We start from the raw sequence: 22869 nt of genomic DNA, 5'->3' as shown, positions 1-22869 counted from the left end.
GAGTCATCAAAGTTTTTAGTAATGTACCCTTAAGAAAACTAAGCATGTACATTTTAAATGCATATACTGTATCTGCTAAATGTTATTTTTGACAACTTTTAGGAGCACGCCAGCATATAGATGGATTCAAAGCTAACAGACATGGACTAAAAGCAGCAAAACTCAATTTTGATTCCATGAGGTCTGCTCTGGCAATCCTCTCCATTTTTCTAGAACTGAAAAAGTTAAACAACCAAAATCCACCTAAAATTGAACAACTTTGACATTCTATTTTCAATATACTATGATTTTTGATGAAAATAATAGAACAGAATGCAGTTGTCTCGAGACACGTTTAAGCTATTTTTAACTTGATACACCGTCTATAAAAATGTGGCACTCCTGCACAAGACGCTGAAAAAAAAAAAACTGTGAAAAGTGGCACAGCGGTCAAAACAACGGATGCGAAAACGTTTTCAATGTGAACAGCCCCTTACACTGTGTGTGGGTGTGCATGTGTTTTTGTTTCCTAGAGCTCTCTTTGAAATTCCAGTTGTAAATGAAGCACCCGTTCCTCAAAAACAGCATGCTTCTGGTTACCTAGGTTACGGGTGAAATTCTGTGATATTGCCTCTGCTTGAACTATTTGTGTGTGAAAAGGGCCAAATGCTCCAGTACTGGCTGCCAAACACTTGAGTGCAACCACCCCTCTCTGTAAAGAATTTGTCAAATGTGAGCTTTTGATAGCGTTTGACAAGATTGTTATTTAGTTTTGTTCTTGTTTTTTTTTTTCACATGAAGGACCAGAAGGATCGCATTTATTCCACCGTCAAGTCAAAGTCGACTTCAGCCACAGTCAACAATCTGAAGCCAAGCACAGCGTATGTCTTTCAGATCAGGGCGTTCACTGCCGCAGGATACGGCACATTCGGTCCCAGACTTGAAGTCACCACCAAGGAAGAATCCGCTGGATCTGGTGAGCAAATCAGTATGTGAAATAGCTATTTTTTTTTAGCTTTTATTATCTTTTTTTTTCTTTCTAAAATTTAGCAAGTTTAGCGCTAATTCTGACAATTTTGATCTAGTTTAGGAATAGGGTTAGGGTTAGGGTAAACATGATGTTAGCAATGCCAAGGATGTCGGTTTGATTCCCACACTACAATTTTTTTTTTTTATTTCCAGTAAAATATCTAAACATCCCTAAAACAAGATTTTTTTTTTTTTTTAGAAAAAAAAATGCAAGATATTGTGTCTTGTTTCAGAAAATCTAACAAAATGTAGTGAGGTTAATGCTTAAAAAACAACAATGTAATTCAAAGGGAAAACATTTTTTTTTTCTCACCCCACTGGCAAATCGTTTTTTAATCATAAACCTCACTATATTTTGTTAGATTTACCAGAAAACAATACATAATATCTTTCATTTTCCTTCTCAAGTAAATGTATTTTGTTTTAAGAATGTTTAGATATTACTAGAGAACAAGCCCAAAATACTCAATTTATAATTAAAAAAAAAAAAAAAAAAAAATCAAACCCACATCCTTGGTATTGCTAGCACCATGCTTTTCCAGTTTAGATACAGAAATACCACCAAACATCAGTAAACATCACAAATTTTTTTTGATTTCTTAGAAAGCAAGACTTAATATCTTGTAGACCATAAATAAAATCACTTTGGATAAAATCGTCTTCCAAATGTGCAAGTGTCCGCTTTTTTCCAGATAAGATCTTATACCCAAACTCTTCTTAAGACACCGTGTATTTTCTTTGATAAGATGTTCGGTTTTGTTCTTTCTGCAGTTTGTCAAAGAGAGCAGTATTTTACAATCCGAGAAACAAACCTACCAAGAAACAATCCAACCTGAATGTATCATTGTTTCAAATGAAGGGCACTGTATTACCATCTGGGACTATTAAGCCCACTTTCAGAAACAGTAGAACCGTGCACTCAGCGAGACCCTAAAATAGAGCCAACCCCTACATGTAGCAGAGAGAGAGGGTGAAAAGAGAGTTGCAGACTGTCCCATGCTTTTTGAATGGCTACATTATTCTTTTCAATGGGGCACAAGACACATTTAAGAAAAATTGTATCTTATAGTTTTGCTTTAAATGTACATAAAATTGACAATTCTGTTGTCATTTAATTGTCATCAATTAATCCAGTATTCAGTATTCAATCAGTGTATTCAGGATTTTAATTTTGGAGCGAACTATCCCTTTAAGCTATCCTGCTGTCTCCTTTTGTTAAATGTTTTGTAAACTAAGCTTATAGGATTACAGTTGACAGCTTGTTCTTGTTCAGTAATATCTTCTGTGTTTATTTGTGTTTGATTCTCAGCTACAGTCATATCAAGTGAGCAAAACCCGGTCATCATCATTGCAGTGGTGGCGGTGGCCGGTACCATCATCCTGGTCTTCATGGTTTTTGGTTTCATCATAGGGAGAAGGTACGCTCTCGGGGCCCCCATTGACTCTCCGCTACTGTGAGTCTCGTACTCTCTCTCAGTTTGCCTGTTGTGTCCCTCAAAGGCCACCATAACTGTGGACTTCACTTCTCACACCCTCGTCCACTTTCGTGTGATCACTCCCTCACCCACCATCATGTTATACACTGTGGGAATGAACTCCAAAGCATTTTCCCCGTCATAAGCCCATACTGTTTCACCGGAGTGAGTGTGGTTACCCTGTACTGTGACAACATACATCCAGAATGGGATTCAGAACTTTGAATCCCCCCTTCTCAAAAATCAAAACTTTTTACCTGTTACTCATTCTTAAACCAGAAACGTCAGTGTTTTCCCATTTTAAAAAATAACTCATTATGTTTGTGTTATCACTGGAGAAAGCTAATTGACCTGAATCCTCAAATCCGATTTTTACAAGCCAAATTAAATCAGATTTTTGTTAATATCTCTCAGTCCGAACAGTTAGATTTCATGTATTTTTTTTTCTTAATTTGTTGTGCAATGGGTTATGTCAGGCATGCAACAAGAAGACGTATGTCATATGTCATACAACCCTATCTCGGTTCTTATGTTGTTGTTTGTGACAATTGTGGTCAGATTTGGATACTGCCCTCTTGAAAACATAATCACTGGCAAAACATCCATTGCTAAAGTCTCACACATGGTGAACCTACTCAAAGAGTTTACACTGTAAAAAGTGGTAACCTGCAATTGTTGCCTTAAGGAGCTATTTTTACTAGATCTAACTCTTAAAATTAGTTTTGTTGGTTTACCTTAAAGGAATAGTTCACCCAAAAATAAAAATTATCTCATTATTTACTCACCCTCATGTCATCCCAGAAGTGTATGACTTTCTTTTTAAATCTTTTTCTGCTAAACACAAACAAAGATTTTTAGAAGAATATCTCAGCTCTGTAGATCCATAAAATGCAACTGAATTGTGGAACTTTGAAGGACCAAAAAGCATATAAAGGCAGCATAAAAGTAATCTATATGACTCCAAAAACAAAAAAATCTATTCCCCTGCAGTGTGAACAAAGCCACATTGCTCCCCTGCATGACCATCAACACTGAATGCTTTGGTATTCAATGTCAGTTAAATTCATTATTGAGTTATTCCCAACAATCAGCTGGCAAGACAATTTCCAGCTCCAGCAAATGTTACTGATTCCTGAAGTTTATTTTTCCTAAGCCTTTGCATTCAAGCCTTTCTGACAGACAATGTGCCAACATAAGCAGCAGAAATATTTTGCATCTAATTGATTGATTTATCTCAAAGCTCATATCACAGTTCCGAATGGAACACTGAACAGTAATTCATGGCATTTCTATTCTGTGTCAAGAAAAGTATTCCGATAAAATCTGATTTTTTGCATGATTTCTTCACAGGTTGAGATTGAGCAAAGACGAGTTGCCCTCTGTAGCCCTTTGAAATCATATGTCTGGTCACTGCATGCCATTAATCAGTTTCTCTTTGTTTCCTTTGTAGGCACTGTGGTTACAGCAAGGCAGATCAGGAAGGGGACGAGGAGCTCTACTTTCAATGTGAGTGCCAGCATTCATCAGCTCATTATACACATACACATCAGTGGTGCTCCTGGAGATCGACCATCCTGCAGAGTTTAGTTCCAGCTCTAATTAAACACCTGAACCAGCTAATCAAGGTTTTTGGGCTCACTCTTGAAAATTGCAGGCAGGTGTGTTAGAGCAGGGCTGAAACTAAACTCTACAGGAAGGTTGGAGCAGGAATAAACATACATCATTGACCACGTTCAGGTCAACCATTACAGCTTTACACTCTTAGAAAGGCTACAGTTTGATGCAATAGCTAGAAATTTTACTTCGAATCCTTATACACATTGGGCGATTTATGGATTTCAGACTTATAGTCTTCGCTGAAAAACATTTTAACCTAAAAAGATATGCTTCATGTAGTAACATCTAAATTAACTCAATTCAATAATTTAATTCAAGTCAAAAATAGTATTTAAACTCACTGAATCAACCTGAATAAATTAGGTTACATCAAAAAAAACAAATTTTGGGGGCCTGGGTAGCTCAGCGAGTAAAGACGCTAACCACCACCCCTGGAGTCATGAGTTCAAATCCAGGGTGTGCTGAGTGACTCCAGCCAGGTCTCCTAAGCAACCAAATTGGCCAGGTCACATAGGGTAACCTCCTCGTGGTCACTATAATGCGGTTTGCTCTTGGTGGGGTGCGTGGTGAGTTGTGCGTGGATGCCGTGGAGAATAGCATGAAGCCTCCACAAGCGCTGTCTCCGCTGGCTCAACAAACCACGTGATAAGATGTCACCTGGATTGAGGCGAGTTACCACACCACCACAAGGATTTAGAGCGCATTGGTAATTGGGCATTCCAAATTGGGGAGAAAAAGGGGAGAAAAAAACAGGGTTAAATCAGGTAGAAATAGCTCCTTAAGGTAACAATTGCAGGTGACCACTTTTTACAGTGTAATGTATAATACTATAGTAAAGTGTAGGATCGAAGGTATGGGTTATGTTAGTATGGAGTTATGTCTTTTGCTTTGATCATTAGAGATTATGGGTTCAAATCTTGCCTCTTAAAAAAAATAAAATAATAATAATCTAGTTTCCAATAAACCAGTCAAAATTGCAATATTTTGGTCAGGAACGGGGGCATTTGATTGCTTATTATTTCTTTAATCACCACTGTATTGCTGTGCTCTAGAGAACATTGTTGCTCTCGCCTATGCCTTAGTATTACAGGGGTGGATAGTATTTAATCGAACAAAGTTTCAAGTATTTTGTATGAGCAAAACTGAAAATGTTATATATTACTCAGTTAGCTTGCTGACGATAATGGAATTTTGGTCAGACAGTTGAGAGAACCACAGATTTTTAGGGGGGCTTAGATAAGACTAGATAAATGGGGTATGATGTCCTTCTAAATAGGGTCTAGAATCACCTATGGTGAAAAGCTAGGCCACAACCCTAATAGAAACAGGCCATTAACAGATATTGAACCGCTACACCCCCACACTCCAGATCTTCAGCTAAAGAGAGCTCTCAGACCTTTCAGCATTAAGATGTTCTTCTAGGTGTTTGACTCTTCTGGATTCTCTGCTCCCAGGCCTCTCGGCCAGTAAGATGTTTTCTTTAAGCAGTCTCTAATGAAGCCCCTGGAGATAGTGCTGGCGACGGCCTCCCTAGACTTGCTCTGCTAATGATCAGTGCTGTAGGCAAACTGCTGATTTGGAAACAAAGGTTCAAGGTGGCACAGCTTCCTTGTACAGGGGCATCTCAAACTCACTAGCACGCTGGGCCACACGCTAAGACAAGCACTGCCATTTCCTTGCAAAACTCAGCACCAAAAGCTCCAAATAACATCTGTTGAAGCTTACGAAGAGAGCCTCCTCTGCAACACACAACCACAAGATGCAAGCTGGGTTGACAAAAGGCAGATAAGACTTGCATCTACCTTGTAAGCCCAATTCGTCGGCCATGTTGTGCCGGTAGCAGTGATAAACATATTCTATCAGATTTACTGACAGCCTAGATGGACAAAGCAATTATAGCAGGCAAGACGAAGGTAAATATCAGCTGCCATTGCGTATGGCTTGAGAAACATGCTTCCCATCTGCTTTTGTCAATGTGTAGGCCAATACGGCTGTGAAGGAGATGGGAAATATTAGGCAAATGCTCATTCTCTCTCTCTGTTCCTCGGCATTGCTTTTGTTGAAAATTAGTAATTTAATTGCTCGTTAACAACAGTCCATTTTAGTCCTTTTCATCGCAGCATGATGTAGCCTATTAGTTTTTGCATCTCATTAAATGGAGCTTAATGTTGAAGTTGACAGGTAGCAATGTAATTATAGGATTTGATTAGATAGTTTGAATGGGTGAACACATTAATTGGGGACTAAAGCGATGTAAATTGTTGATGTTGAATATGGACAACAAATAAAAAGCAAATATTGCTACCTGGTCTATATGGTTTATATAACCCTTAAATGCATTGCCGTTTTGCAAAATATTATTACATACCTCTGGTCTTTAGCAACCCAGCACTTATATCTATCACAAATAGATCTACAAAATTAGAAGATAATAGAATACAATATATTCTGTATTTTGGTGTTTTTATTTTTTATATATCAAAGAGATGATCAGCAATTACAGAAATACTCAAACCAGCCCGTCTGGCTCCAACAATCATCCATGCGATTATCTAAACAGCCAATCGTGTGGCAGCAGTGCAGTGCATAAAATCAAGCAGATACAGGTCAGGAGCTTCAGTTAATGTTCACATCAACCATCAGATTGGGGAAAAAATGTGATCTCAGTGATTTAAACCATGGCGTGATTGTTGGTGCCAGATCGGCTGGTTTGAATATTTCTGTAACTGCTGATCTCCTGGGATTTTCATGCACAACAGTCTCTAGAATTTACTCCGAATGGTGCCAAAAACAAAAAACATCCAGTTCTGTGGACAGAAATGCCTTGTTGATGAGAGAGGTCAACAGAGAATGGCCAGACTGGTTTGAACTGACAAAGTCTACGGTAACTCAGATAACCGCTCTGTAAAATTGTGGTGAGAAGCATAACATCTCAGAATGCTATTCTGAAATGCTGGTTGACGCTGTTTATGCGGCACGAGGGGGACCTACACAATATTAGGCAGGTGGTTTTAATGTTGTCGCTGATTGGTGTATATATATATTTTGCCATTTATTTTAAATTGTTAGATGATTCATAAGAGAAAGGTTGAGGAATACTAAAGAAGTGGGGGCATAACTCCAAAAAATGGATGAGGTAAAGGAGGTGGAATGAGGTTCTGGGTCACTAAAGACCTGAGATATGCATTTAAGGGTTAAACCATTTAGCTGTTATTTACTCACCCTAATTTTTTTCAAACCCATATGACTGACTTTGTTCTGTGAAACAAAAGGTTAGGCAAAATTGTAGCCTCAGTCACCATTAAATTTCATTGTATGGAAAAAAAGGTGAATTTAAAATGAATGGTGAATGAAACTACCATTTTGTTTAACATCACCTTTAGTGTTTCACGGAAGAAAGTCAATCGGATGAACAACATGAGGGTAAGTAAATGATGATAACATTTTATTTTCTGGTGAACTATGCCTTCAGTAATATTATTAGTATCAAATATCAAAGTTTTTCTGCATTCAAACAATAGCTTAGACATATGAAAGACATTACTCAAGGAGTGACAGCTATGAATGCTGCCTGCCATGCTATACGCCTAATACCCTTTCAGATCTATTGTTAGAAGGTCAACAAGAAAATGTAATGCCAGTTTCATAAAATATGTGCAAAAAATAAAAGCAAAGGTTTTATTATTTGATGAAAGAGACCTTTTGACATGCTATCTTCCATCGCAGTAGGATGTTTAGCCCACAGCCCCATGTCTCTACCCTCCAGTAATCACATCCGTCCATCAAGAGCTCTCTCTGTGTGTATGGCATGCATATTTAATCGTAACAGTAATCCACTTACCCTTCTACAGTTAAATTTCCAGGCACCAAAACCTACATTGACCCTGAAACCTACGAGGACCCAAACAGGGCTGTCCATCAGTTTGCCAAGGAGCTGGATGCATCTTGCATTAAGATTGAGAGGGTTATCGGCGCAGGTGAGCTCTTCTCCTGTATTCTTCTCACTGCCTCACTTTAGTCACACACCCCTCTCATTTATCACAATGACAGCCAAATATTTACACTCTCGATAGCGGCCAGAACATCTCTCTGGCCCCTGGTTATTGATAGCACTGCTGTAGGATTGGTTTATAATTAATATGTCTTCTCTTAAGGCCAGGATGCACATAAATGTATTGCCATTGATGAATTGCCGCCGCATCCCTTTTAGTTACAAACCATATAAGTGTGTTAGTGTGTCCTCTATATAGCATATCCAATTATCTGCTTTCTTGGTTGCACTCCCCTGTGTACTGATTCATAGCATCATAAAATGCTGAATCCTGCTGCTAGCGTGACTGATATGTATTAAGTGCCGTAGGTACAGGTAACGGTGTTAAACTTGGTGCGGATCTCTTTAACTCAGCTTGGGGGTGGTTTGTGTGCATCACAGGAGAGTTTGGAGAGGTGTGCAGCGGACGGCTGAAGCTGCCAGGAAAGAGGGATGTGTCCGTGGCCATTAAAACGCTGAAAGTAGGCTATACTGAGAAACAAAGGCGGGAATTCCTGTGTGAGGCCAGCATCATGGGCCAGTTTGATCATCCAAATGTGGTCCATCTGGAGGGTGTGGTCACCAGAGGTGAGCAGTTCATAAACTTTTTCCTAGATTTTCTCTAAAATAACATGGAGGAGAGTTATTCTAAGTTCAGTTGTGAACAGGGGCATATAACTGATACAACAATTGGAGGAAACATTATTAACCTGGCTTATGAATATTAATTAGGTAATGTAAGATTTGCCAGTAGTTGTAACGGATTTGTTAAAAACATGGTAAGTGCTTGCATGTTAGTTTGTTCGATCGACTGCCATTTTAACAGGTTTGGCAGAGGCTTCTGCTTGGTCTTAAAGCTGTCGCTTTACGCTGACGGCTATATTTGTTTTTCTTTGCACTGCGGCCAAGCAGTACAAAGCTCTTAAAATATAATGATTATTGCACAAAAAGTGGGGGGAAGAACTTAGTAATTTCTAAATGTTGGCACTGTTTGTGAACTCATAATGTTATGATTTCATCTTGTAATTAGGATAATATTACTTGTGGCTCAGGGATTATTATTATTATTTTTTTTTTTTTTTTTTGATGTTTTAAAATATAGAAGTGTTTATGAATAGCTCAGAATAAAGAGAATCCACTGTTGTACTATTGTCTGCGAATTGTTTCTCATTACTGCTTTTGTACAGTGTGTGTTGGCTGCACTTCACTTTAATAGAGTCTGTTCTTTGCTCTTTCAGGAAAACCAGTCATGATAGTAATTGAATACATGGAAAATGGCTCATTAGATGCCTTCCTCAGGGTACGTATAAACCACCCTCGACAATCTGGTCAGTGAATACAATATCTGTTCTGTTCTGTTCATTACACCCACTGCGATTTACCATTTCATTGCTCATTCTTGAGTCGTATTATGGTCAACCCCCCCCCCCACACACACACACATACATGGTGGATTGAGCGTGTGTCTGTCGTACGTTGTGCTAGATGAAGTGTTGATTGCATTACCCTCTTTGTGCTTGCATAGAAACATGATGGGCAGTTCACTGTTATTCAGCTGGTGGGAATGTTGCGCGGCATTGCAGCAGGGATGAGATACCTTTCAGACATGGGCTACGTTCATCGCGATCTGGCGGCGCGAAACATCCTTGTCAACAGCAATCTCGTATGTAAAGTGTCCGACTTCGGCCTGTCCAGAGTGATTGACGACGATCCTGAGGCTGTCTACACAACGACGGTGAGTCAATTAAGCTGCTGTTGACTCAACGAACCTGTCTTAGAAACCCACAGTGCTGTCAGAATAAACAAATCAAGCCGTGCACCAGAAAGTATACAAATATAGATACAGCTTTGTGCTTGTCTTTGGCTGCTCTTTGTGAATTGTGATGTTAGATCTGCTTAGAAAGTTATTAAATATCTCTTCTTTTGGGTTATGAATTTAGCACAACTTTTTTTAACACAGAGAGCTTGTGTTCCTGTGGTCTGTACAATTAAACTGAAAGAATCACAATTACAGATTCATTCAAATAATTAAACACTTAATAATGTTAATAACTGCAGTTCATACAATATGCTCTACTACTTACTTTAAAGGGATAGTTCATGCAAAAATTACAATTCTGTCATCATTTACTCACCCTCATGACTTTCTTTCTTCTGTGGAACGCTAGATGTTCGACAGAATTTTTGCTTCATTTGCCATTCACTTTTATTGTATCTTTTTTTTTCATATACTGAAAGTGAATGGTGACTGAGGCTGTCAGTCCCTTAACATTTTGTCTAACATCTCCTTTTATGTTCCCTGGAAGAAAGCAAGTCATGCAGGTTTGAAACGAAATGAGGGTGAGTAAATATCACATTTTCATTTTAGGGTAAACGGTTCATATAAACTCTAATCATTGCCATATCAACATCTAAATCATTACTGTAACCACTTCAGATCATGTATATGCTGAAATCATGTACATTTAACAACAACTGACATTTTTAAAGTGCTATATACTATCAGAGTCATCTTAACTTCATAAACTTCATGATAAAATTTGTAGATATATCAAAGATATAGTTGGAGCTTTTGAGAAACATTTGTTTAGAGGAAGCTACTGGGTGTAATCAATGGGATTTTTACTGAAGATTCTCATCTGCACTTTTCTGAACAGGGTGGTAAGATCCCAGTCCGGTGGACAGCAATGGAAGCCATCCAATACCGTAAATTCACATCAGCCAGTGATGTATGGAGCTATGGGATTGTCATGTGGGAGGTCATGTCCTATGGGGAGCGACCTTACTGGGACATGTCCAATCAAGATGTAAGTTACTCTCTTAATATAGCCACATACAGATCAAATTTGTTTCTGGAAATGGAAAGTTGCCCATATCAATTCACCAAATCACCAAAGTCATCAATGAAGACAAGGGGTGTAAAAAATATTGTATAGAATTGTATGAAGGCTAGGGGTGTAAAAAAATATTGTATCGTATTGTATCGGATGATACAATGCTCACTATACAATACCAAATGTATCGTACAATGCCTAAACTAACACATTATAGTGTAATTAAAACCATGAGCGCAATATTGTGAGCTGCGGAATAGTCTCCTTCCCGGAGAGGTGGAAAACACAGCAACACATTTACATAGGCAAGAAGATCGATAGCAAACGCCAAGTAGATTGTACTGTAGCAGTACAGCTTGTCGAATTTGCCAAACAACGGTGTCAAAGTTTTAATTTACCAATCAAATCAGTGGATTTGTGAGGTAGAAACAGCAGCAGTAAATTTAACAGCTGCCTTTCCCAGCCGACACTGAGTGTGAAATGTTCTGAGTCATAACAGCAAGTTCTGAGTCATAACAATCAAAAAATTTATTAAAAAAATCGAAAAAGTAAGAAACACATGATTACATGAGACTTATCTGCTTTTGACTTCGAAATGTAAACTGCTTTGAGATCAACACTTGTGCACATGTTATAAGCCGGTAATAATGCCGGTAAAGATTACATGCAAAGTGAAATGGGGAAGAGGGAAAAAATTACGTGTGCCGATCGGTTTTTGCTCAAGCCGCTAAATAATATTGAATTATGTACATATATCGTAAAACCAGATATATTTTTTTTTTCTTTTATTCACCACTAAATAACATTGAAATTTGTTTTTTCCTTGCTAAAGTCACTTCAGCTTGATCACAGGGGGCTTTCAGACAACAAGGCATGATTTTCTATAAAGGTGCTTTGTATTGTGAAAAGTGCTATAAAAATATAAATGACTAGAGTGTAGACAAACTTATTTTCTCAAGAAAAACATGAAAATTGTGAGTTCATATTAGTTTTTCTCAACAATCAAACTAAATAAATGCAGTGCTCTTGTTTAAGTTACTTAGAGCTTTGCTTTTTGTTGCAGTGTCAGACACTTTTGTTGCATTTATGATTTAAAAGACATTTATGTCGAATCCTTGAATAAGTTTGAGCAAAACATTTGTGGGTGCTCGTATCGTATTGTATTGAATCGTGAGGCTATGCATTGTATTGTATCGTGAAATTTATGTATTGTTACATGCCTAATGAAGGCCTATGGTATGTGGGTTTCCATCTACATTAATTAATAGATGTTTATTTATGCATTTCAATTAAGCATTTTAGCAAATAAGAGAAATCTCTTGTTAGTTCAGCTTACTTTATGTCTTGTAAAACCCCAGTGCTTGCACTAAAAGTTGCATTAAACTTATAATCACAGACAACAGTGTTTTTACACAGACCACAAACCTTAACAAGGAAGTTATCCATGGGTATTTGAGTATTGAGACAGTTATCCAAGCAGGTCTGACATTTTTAAATTTATAGACATCAACACAGTTGTCAGGAATGACCTTGTTTCAATGATACATTTTGAGGATAAAAAGGTTAAATGGATCTCGGCAACAGAATAGAGTGTTTTGCATGTAGAATGCCTTTTTCTAGTCTGGTACACTTTCAACCTTTATAATGAGAAATTATAATGTGAGCCAAATTTATCATTAGCAGAGCTCAATCAATTCAAAGATATCTGCTTAGCCATGCAAAACCTTCGGAATGATCCGCAGGCCAAGCTTTTGTCTCAGAGAAATTGGGACAGTAAAGTGCTGTTCATCATTCTGCTCACAGCCGTTCAGGGTTTTCGAGAAATGTAGATATGGTCACGGCTAATAATATGTATGAAGAGAAGTGTTGTTAATCCGTCGCTGTATGTAGCCACTTGTCTTGTGTACGCTGTTCTGTTAGGCAGATTGTTTTTCAAAATGACACAAGCTTGAACATCCTCAGAGAAGGTAAACGACCCTTATCAGTGAGACTAATGATTAGGGACGTTAGCCATCCACAGTAGCGACTAGCTTGCATCAGTTGTAGCGTTCAAAGCTTTACCATGGTGGAGTGCTGACACTTGTCAGGCTTCAACATCAGATGTTTTCATACCCAGTCGGGGGGAGTCAAACAACCCCTTGAGGGTTGCAAAAAAGAAAGATATATTTACATTTATTCAACTCTTTTCTATTTTGACACTTTTCTTTCCAGAGCCCAAGCCTTGTTTGGAGAAATGCTACAAGAATAGCAGATGAGGATTGGAGGAAAATAAACAGACAGCTTCCACTATTCCTTGAGAATAGATCAGAAAAAAATGCTAGCTCTGGACAAGCCAATTCCCTGTTTAGTTGACTGAGATTCAAGTAGTTCAGTCAGTTTAGGCCCAGCATGCTGAGTGAGAGAACAGGTGGATTTATTATTTTATGGTCCCCTTACACTCATAAACCCAGACATGTGGAGCTAGTCAACTGTATAGATGTCCAAGCAAAAATGCAATCATCCTTGATTTAAACTGTACCCCTGTTAGCTTAGTTAATTACACGGACTCATGATGGCATGACAGTCACGGGCATCTGTTGAACAGACCCTTCTTAGTGTGTTTCCTTCTTTCATATCCAGTTTCCTCAGTTGGTGCCCTTTCCAGGCGCTCAGTCAACTCTAATAACCAGTGCAAGAATAATCACATCTGGTTAGCCTACTTTTCCTCTGTCAAAGCTTGTAATGCTGAAGGTAAACCGTAAAAGATTTAGCCAGCAAAGCTGCTGTTTACAGAGTCCTGATTAAAGGATGAGCAAATGGAGAGAGGATATAAAGAGAGAGCTGAAGGTGCGGGCAGGGCTGTGCCTTTGTGTACGCTTTGTTCTGGATACTAATGGCTAAGCTGCTCGTTCAAATTTTTTCTTGTCTTTTTGCATTCTCTCTGTCTTTTGTTCTGTCTTGCATCTTCTCTCTACCTATCTTTTAACTTCTGGAGTAAGCGTGCACTTTTGCACATTTGTATTTTAGTGCAAAAACCTACGTCTTAATCACTAACCACTCACATTTCAGGTGCTAAATGCACTGAAATTATTATAGATTGAGCTTTATTCACAAAACGGTGCTATTTTCGGTGCTATTTCTCTGTGTTGTTACCTTTCTCTAGCTATCTCTCAATCTCAGTCTCTTCCCACTTATTTTTTTTTTCTTTTACACCTTTTCCAATTCCTCATCTCTCACTCTGATCTTGCAGGTCATAAAGGCTATTGAGGAGGGATATCGTCTTCCCGCCCCCATGGACTGCCCTCCTGGCCTCCATCAGCTCATGCTGGACTGCTGGCAGAAAGACAGAGCAGACCGACCCAAATTTGATCAGATTGTCGGTATCCTGGACAAAATGATCCGCAACCCCAACACACTAAAAACACCAATGGGAACGTGTACACGGTGAGGATGCCCATTCAAGTTTTACTGCCCACTATTATCCATCTCGATGTTGTTTACAGACCAGCTTTGCTTTTATGATGTTTGGAAGTTTACTTGTTATGTTTTATACTCTATGCACCTGACAGCAATTTCTTTCAGTCTTTTTTATAGGTTTGCAAGTAAATTTGCAAACAATTCCATCTGTTTAGTATTTGATTTATCCGCTAGGGTTTATGGATGAAATCAATAAAGCGAAACAGCATTCATGCCTTCATATTCGATAACAAGGACTTTAAATCAGTTGTCATAATGAGTGTTTGAGACTATAAAACCTTGTGTGGTACTAGTCAGAGGAAGTGTACTTACAGGATCTGTGTTGCACACTGAGGATATAACCTTTTAAACTGGGGGAACAAACCCTTGGTCCAATCATAGTAATGTTCCAGGTTCAATACAAGTTAAGCCTTTGTGGCATTATGCTGATTACCACAAAAACATAATTTTGACTCGTCCCTCGTTTATTTAAAAAGAACCACACAAATTTCGGTTTCTGTAAGGCACTTAGAATAAAAGGGGGCCAGTCCATAAACATTAAAATACTAAATATTTCAAAAGTAAAGCCACAAGACATAAACATTATATATGTTTACATGATTTACTGTGATAAAATAAGGAATTTACTGGCGTTTAGACTACAGGTTTTCCCTGTGTTACATCGTCATGTCAATTAAATTGTAAGATTGGAAATAACTTTACACAGATAAGATTAGTATGCTTTTTAATCAGACTAAAATCATGTTAACATGTATAATGTTTACATCTTCTGGTTCTAATTTTAAAAGTTTATGGACTAGCCCCATTTACATCCATTCCAAGTGACTTACTGTGAAAATTATTTTTTGTTGTGTTAATTAACATTATGACACAAATGCTATCAATTCAGCTTAACTTGTATTGAACCCAGAACATTCCTTTGTTCAAAGTAATAATAACTTCCCTAAATCACTAAACTATGATTACACAAAACCTTAAAGCTATGGGTCACTTGTATATAATTTAATTTGTATACTTAAGCTACACTTAAAATTGTATGAATGCCATTGCCAATTGCACATTTTTAAACTCTATGGACCCGCCGGCGGGTTTTCTATCAGGTTTTCTATTTTATCCCATCGCAAAGGGGAGAATCTCTGTTTTTTAATGACACCTAGATTGAGCTACTAGTCCACTCAGAGGCCAAGATATTCAATGAAACAATGGGGGTTGTGCATGAACTGAAAAATAGACTGAATGTCCAAGGATGAGCACATCTGTGAGGGCTAAAATGCGTTAGCGCGCCACCTACATTTCAGATCTGCATTTTGTGATTGAAATTCCTAGTACTTCTAGGCATCTATTGGAATAAAATAAGGTAGATGAGTGAACAGAACCAGAATAACATGCTTACAAAGTTAGGGCAATAACAATATTTACAGTATAACAATATATGTTCATCATCTTATGATGAACAGAAATTTCACAAAAATAAATAAATAATAATAATAATAAAAAAGTTAAAAAATAAATATATATATATATATATATATATATATATATATATATATATATATATATACACACTACCGGTCAAAAGTTTTGAAACACTTACTCATTCTTTATTATAATTTTTTTTTTTTTTTTTTTTTTTTCCACATTTAGAATAATAGTAAAGTCATCAAAACTATGGAATAACATAAATGGAACTATGGGAATTATGTTGTGACTAAACAAAATCCAAAATAAATCAAAGCTGTGTTATATTTTAGCATCTTCAAAGTAGTCACCCTTTGCCTAGAATTTGCAGACATGTACTCTTGACATTTTCTCAACCAACTTCTTGAGGTATCACCCTGGGATGCTTTTTAAACAGTACTGAAGGAGTTTCCATCTATGTTGGGAACTTATTGGCTGCTTTTCTTTATTATTTGGTCCAAGTCATCAATTTCAAAAACTTTTTTTTATTTTATTTTTTATTAAATTTTAGTTTTATAGTGAAATAAATTAATATGGTGGCACAATTATATTTTTGTCTACAAAAATAATTTCAAACATTTAAGCATACGCCTTCAGATCAAAAGATTTTTAAGATCATGAGAAACATTTCAGTCAAGTGTTTCAAAACTTTTGAAAGTATATATATATATAATATATTTGTGTGAAATTTCTGTTCATAAGATTGTAAACATGCAATATTTTTATGAATAATTGGAGTCTTTTCTATTATTTTGGGGGTATTCTGAATAAATTAGCCATTTTTGTATTTTTTTTTTTATTTACTCCACAGTAGAGTTTAAGGGGTTAAATCAAATGGCATTTATTAAAGAAAAAAATATTTTAAAAAAGAGAGTGAGAGAGCACAAGTACACTTATAAATTAACACTAAGTATAGTACTTAATGTGTTAATGTGATGAACTATCCCTGTGGTTTCTCTGCTAGGCCTTTGGAATCTGTGTGAACTTGAAGGGAACTGACTTTTTACTTCCAATTAAGATGACCGTAGTACCAGTTGGTTAAAAGTCATAGTCAAAATGGCTTAGAAAAGTGGAAGTCTTTTCTGAAAATATAACACTCATATTTGTCTATTCCTGTTCTTCAGACCCATAAGCCCTCTGCTAGACCAGAACACTCCAGATTTCACCACTTTCCGATTGGTCAGCGAGTGGCTGGAAGCCATTAAGATGGAGAGATACATAGACAACTTCACAGCTGCCGGATACAGCTCACTTGAATCAGTGGCTAGAATGACTATTGAGTAAGTGAACATTGTTATGATCTTTCCTGCACAGAGTTGAGCTCTATAAATATGCTTTCTCTCACCTCAAAATAACTTTCTATGATTAATTTCAGCCCTCAGCTCTCATTCACAATGTGATTCTGACATGGCACCGAATTTTAATCAGAGCACTTTGACTCAGACTTGTCATGTTTGTAGTTAATATGGCCTATTCTGTGTTTTCTTTTGCTCCATTAATGAAATACCTCTCAGGCGCTTTATGCTCCATTGCTGTGATTTATGAACGTTGTGTTCTGCTTTAGGGATGTAATGAGTTTGGGAATTTCATTGGTGGGCCATCAGAAGAAGATCATGAGCAGTATACAGACAATGAGAGCTCAGATGCTGCATCTTCATGGAACGGGTGTTCAAGTGTGATGGGCGCCAACAGACCTACGGATCCGTTGAATCCAAACTCTCCAGGACAGCACCGCGGAGTGTGTGACCAGTGATTATCACAGCAAAAAATATAAAAAAATGAATCAACAACAAAGTAAAAACCCGCCACACCCTTTCAAGGTGCTTAACCTTCCAGAACTGGCAGAATTGAATAATTCCTTTGTTTTTGGCAAAGGATTTTGGTCAAGGTGCTGGAAACCAAGAGACGGAGAGATCAGGCGATAGAATCCTACATGGACAATGAACTCTAAATGCTCTGACGAACTCACCACAACATGTTGAGATGGAGCATTTTAGAGGATTTTTATGCTTTGTATGGACTGTCTTGGATGAATGTTTGATTTGCTCATAGTTGGTATAGACTTCACATGTTTTTTGTTTTTTTTTTTAATAAAAGGGTGAATATAAAAAAAAGCAAATCCAGAGAGATTTAATTTGTTTTGATTTGTAATAACCACATTAAGACGATGTGGTACATTACTCTTCTACTCAATTTTTGCTAGCTGGTTTTCTTGGATTGTTACGGAATTGACAACAGGGTAAAATGTCTCATGTGGAGGGAAAAAGACAGAACCAGAGGCTGAACGTCGACAGAGGAGGTTTGTCTTCTCCAGCCAGCACTATTTACGTAAAGATTTTTCCAGATGGAAGCATTGGTAGTGAGACCTAGTCTTTTATATCAAGTAGATATATCCAACCGCTTTATACACACATGGTTATATGAAGCTCCTTAGAGTGTTTTTTGGTTTTTCTATTTTGCTGATCCTACATGACAATAAAGATGTGAATTAGTACAAAGACAACTGAGAACAATTTCAGGTGGATTCTTTATGTACGAACAACAATTATGGTGGCAATATTCTTTTTAAGTTTATATTTACCACATGAATGGATTTGATCTTATCAGTGCTGTTGTTGAATGTGTCCTTTTTTAATAATTACATTATTTAACATAAACGCATGTTTCCATAAAGACAGACAAAAACAAACAAAGATGTTTAGGCTGTTTTTTTTTTTTTTTTGTTGTTTTTTATTTTTTTATTTTTTGGTTAAGTTTATTCCTAGCGGGAGACTGACTTTTAAAATCATAATGTTGTGTTGTGTAGTAATACTGCCTTAAAAAAGTCAACTATTGCTCTTGTTTTTAGGTATTTAGATTCTTTGTGAGATCATGGCTGAGCTGGGGAGAGACTGACCCATATGAGCAATAATTACTCAAGGCTGAGACTTATTTGAGATCCTGTATAGACTTTTACTCATGTACTGCTTTGAAGTTACTTATCAGCAGCAGTGTTTTGGAATTTGGCAAGTTAGAAATGATAAATATATATATATAGGGTTTCTTCACCCAGCCTGTACTATTTGTGTATTTCTTTCACCCATTCTGTTGTGTTGAGCTCAAAGATGAGGAACAGGCTTTTTCCCCCTCGAATATGTTTTTAAGCTAAACTTATAGTGCCATAACAGCCTGTCACTCTTACAATTGAATGTTGTGTTAAATTTGTCAGTTGAATCCTTCTGTTGTCATTTTACTTATAAAAAATATTGTTGATACTTTTTGGTTTGATTTGCTGGGCTGCTGTTAAATTCTCCAAATTCTTTATGTGTGTATATATGTGTGTGTGTCTCTCCTGGATCATATCATGCCCTGGTTAGAGGCCTATCTCTGATCCACTCTCCATTCATCTTGCTAACCTCAGCATTGAGTCCATGCCAGGCCTTTGAATTGAATGCGAGCGGAAAGGCTCTTGGTCAGCACAAATCTCCCAAGCTTCAGCGGTAGCTGCAGCCACTCAGATCACTCTCCCCATGCTCTGATCTCACACTCCGGACCTCCCAGGGGCCCATGCATGCCCTTACCCTCTCCGTACGGATCCAGGGCCCCTGTAGAGATATCAATTTGAGCCAATTTGAGATTAATGCCTGGATTCAATCAATCCCACACTTAGGCCATCATACGGGTCAATGACAAATCTGTCAATTTGTCTTCTTTTTCTGCTTTGTGCTATTTCTAACTTTTCTGGTTTGATAGTAGCAGAGTCTTTGTCAAGACAGTTTGTGCTGTGGATTGATTGATTTCATGGTGCACCAGGGTATCATATTGAAGAGTTAGAGAAAGACATTAAGAAAATATAGAGACCCCACCTAGAAGAAACTGAAATGGAATATTCCAAAGAGTTCAGCACTGTTGATTGTGTCAGAGTAATCACAAAACCAGAGGACAATTTGTATATGTTCTAAGTGCAAAACTTGTATATTTTATTTATAATTGTTGTTTATTTTCTTTATTTCACACTCATTTACTCTGTAGTGAGCTCATTGAAAATGCACTATATTTTTCTATCTCACATGCAAATAATTATTATCACCCTCACTATTTCAGTTGTACATAATTTCTCATTTAGGACCAAAAAGAGCTATTTTAGGAATTTTTTTTTTGTTTTTTTTTTATTTTATTTTTTACATTTTCTCTTTTAGGTTGAAAATATACTGTTCTTTTTTTATTATTATTTTTATTTTTTATTTTATGCATTATTTATTTTTCTGTGACAAGAGTGGAGAGTATTCATTGGTCAAAAAAGTATTTTCCCCAACTGAGTAACTGAATGGTCATTTAGCTAGACAATTTCTTGTTGCATAGACTATTTGTTTTTTCTTTTTGCTTTGTAACCTTTGTAATAGACTGTACATATATTTTTGGAAATATAATGTGATATCTATAGCTGTGTCTGTGTCTTTAATTGCTTTGAATTATGATGTTAGGACTATGTATTTACACTTTGGGCCCTTTATGATTTCAAGAAGTACCCAAGACAATTTCAAAGAGCTAATTTACCACAAGAGATGTTTTTCTTCCCAGCTAAAAACCTCTGACTTCAATATTAGCTTATTACTTATTGACATTGGGATTCACATGTTTGCATTTTTAATGCATAATGATATATTTGTGACTGTATATGATCCACATTTATGAACATGAATGAAAAGAAAAAGACAGAAAGAGATTAAGGAAGAGAGGAAGAGACATTTGTTTGATGACCCTGCTCATGACAGGATCCTGGATAGTGTCATTAAAAAGACATTACCCAAGGTCTCCAACATGGGGAAATTAAGCCATGGCCCCTTTGGGAGTTAAACAAAGAGGCCCTAATGGATTCATGAAGATTATATCTCTGCAGGTATTCTAGCATTTATTTTATTAACTCAAAGGGAATCTTAGCCTCATCTTGTCTAAAAAGCCAAGGGAACACAGTGCTTAAACATACAAGGTTGCTAAAAGACTCGTGCACAAATTCTTACACTCTCAACAGAGGCAACACAAGTAGAGCTGTTTCTCCGACGACAGCCCATCTCTAATCCCTGCTAATCTTTCAACCATCAATAATTACCAGGCTGTATTTTACAGTTTTGAAAAAGTGCAACTGATTCCGTGACATTTTCAGTTTAGTGAGTATTTAAGATTCTACTTCCAAATCTTAACTTGCCTTCACAGAACAAAATAAAAGGCTGCACCAGATCAAGACTTAGGGACCAAAAATGTCCTTGCTTTTATATAAAGGTTTTTCCTATATGTAAACGCATATCCCACCGTTTCATGAGCACGAGAGCTGTGTTCACTGCCTGGGCTGCACCCACGCACAAGCAGCTCTCATGGAGACAGACTGCCCTCACTACGAGGGCATGAATCTCCAAGCGTTGCGCTCTAGGATCGACATCGTTCTGAGGGAAGATACTCTCGTGCCCTCCCAACTGCCTCTTCAGTGTTAAGTCCTGAGGGACCACATGAGGAGGCACGGCAGGGCAGTAAGATTGAGCTGGAAGAATTAGAGGAGCCTTCCGAACTTTAGATCTAACGTCCTCGCCTGTGCAATATGTGTGTGATGAGCTCCTGCCCTCTACTGGAGCCCGTGGCCTCATTACGTTTGGCAGCTCTGATGATGGGGATGATGCTGTGTCACTCGCAGCTTCAGGTGAGTGGTTCACAGAGGATGTTGCCGCCTCTTCCCCCAGCGAGGGTGAAGAACGTGCACACTCTATGGACAAGGAGCTTCTTCGCATTCTCGAGAGAGCGGTTGAAGTGCTCGGCCTTGAGTGGTCCCCTCCAGAAGAGCCAGAAAAGTCTCACCTGGATGAATAGTATTTGCAAACCGGCCGTCGCCAACAGACCGCGGTCTGGAGGAGTGCACCATTCTTCTCTGAGGTCCACGTGGAGCTCACAAAGACGTGATGTGTCTTTTCTAATTTTCACGCACTCAGGTCGGAGATGCTGCCGTCCTCACTAAAGTGGACCATGCCAAGGTAAAAGGCTACTCAAATCTTCCCCCGGTGGAACAAGCAGTCGCAACTCACCTCTGCCATAATACTGCCATTGGATGGAAATCCCATCCCGCCCACCCCTCCAAGTCATGTCGACTGACATCCACACTGGCTGGAAGAGCTTATACAGCAGCGGGCCAAGCTGGTTCAGCACTCCACAGCATGTCGGTGCTCCAGGTTTTTCAAGCTTAGCTCCTCAAACAAATGTATGAGCAAGGCCCAATCCAGAGCTGTTCAAAGAGCTCTGCACCGCTACAGATTTGGCACTGTGAGCCATGAAAGCTACCACTCAGGCCATCGGCAAAGCAATAAGCAGCCGTCTGTGAAGCCACGCAAACCAAGGCTCAAGCGTAAGCACCCGCCATCTCAGCGAGAAAAACGCGCCAACGGAAAAACCCCGGCCGGGCAGCAGAAATGTTCCTGACATGCCCAGCCCTGTGAAGAGGAGCCCAGAGCTTGCAGTTATTCACAGCCCAGAGCTCAATTCGTGGTGCACAGTGTTTCTCTCCTCTTCACATTGTTCAAAATGTTGCTTCTGTGTGTATTACTCAAACAGATGTTGTTCTCAAAAAAGAGAAAAAAGCACCTGTTGAACAAACACAGGACGCTCACACAATCTCAGAAAAAGGGCCATTTCCTCTTCACGTATCATACATCCCACACACTATGCTCAACCACTTCCCCATGGTGAGCGGCGCTCTATATCCTATAGCGAGCGAATCAATAAGCCCGCTGACCTGCTGTGCAAACACATGGTGAGCACTCACGGGCGTGTCAGACTGGGTGTTAAAAACGATCGAGCACAGTTATACAATTCATTTTGTACGCCAGCCACCTTGCTTCACCGCCGTTTTGCAATCTGTGGTCCGACCACAGGATGCGCCGGTCTGCAGAGAGTCACAGTCTCCTCGCAAAAAATGCGATAGAGACTATCCCAGATTGCGACACACACAGTGGAGTTTAAAGCAATTATT

General features: G+C 38.2%; 1 protein-coding gene across 1 annotated transcript in view; it reads left to right on the top strand.

Annotated features, from left to right (window-relative positions):
- epha7 (eph receptor A7) overlaps window positions 1–20261 on the top strand; it is a 106482-nt gene extending 86221 nt beyond the window's left edge. The window contains exons 7-17 of the mRNA XM_051645039.1: window positions 781–955; window positions 2318–2426; window positions 3934–3989; window positions 7952–8077; window positions 8533–8718; window positions 9369–9430; window positions 9656–9865; window positions 10788–10937; window positions 14194–14387; window positions 17003–17158; window positions 17443–20261. Coding sequence (XP_051500999.1) covers window positions 781–955; window positions 2318–2426; window positions 3934–3989; window positions 7952–8077; window positions 8533–8718; window positions 9369–9430; window positions 9656–9865; window positions 10788–10937; window positions 14194–14387; window positions 17003–17158; window positions 17443–17557 — 1539 coding nt within the window. The 3' untranslated portion in view covers window positions 17558–20261. The remainder of the gene's footprint in view (window positions 1–780; window positions 956–2317; window positions 2427–3933; window positions 3990–7951; window positions 8078–8532; window positions 8719–9368; window positions 9431–9655; window positions 9866–10787; window positions 10938–14193; window positions 14388–17002; window positions 17159–17442) is intronic.
- Window positions 20262–22869: the final 2608 nt, after the last annotated feature.

This window comes from Myxocyprinus asiaticus, chromosome 19 (genome assembly GCF_019703515.2).
Source record: "Myxocyprinus asiaticus isolate MX2 ecotype Aquarium Trade chromosome 19, UBuf_Myxa_2, whole genome shotgun sequence".
Lineage (NCBI taxonomy): Eukaryota > Metazoa > Chordata > Actinopteri > Cypriniformes > Catostomidae > Myxocyprinus > Myxocyprinus asiaticus.
This window is presented reverse-complemented; position numbering and strand designations above follow the sequence as displayed.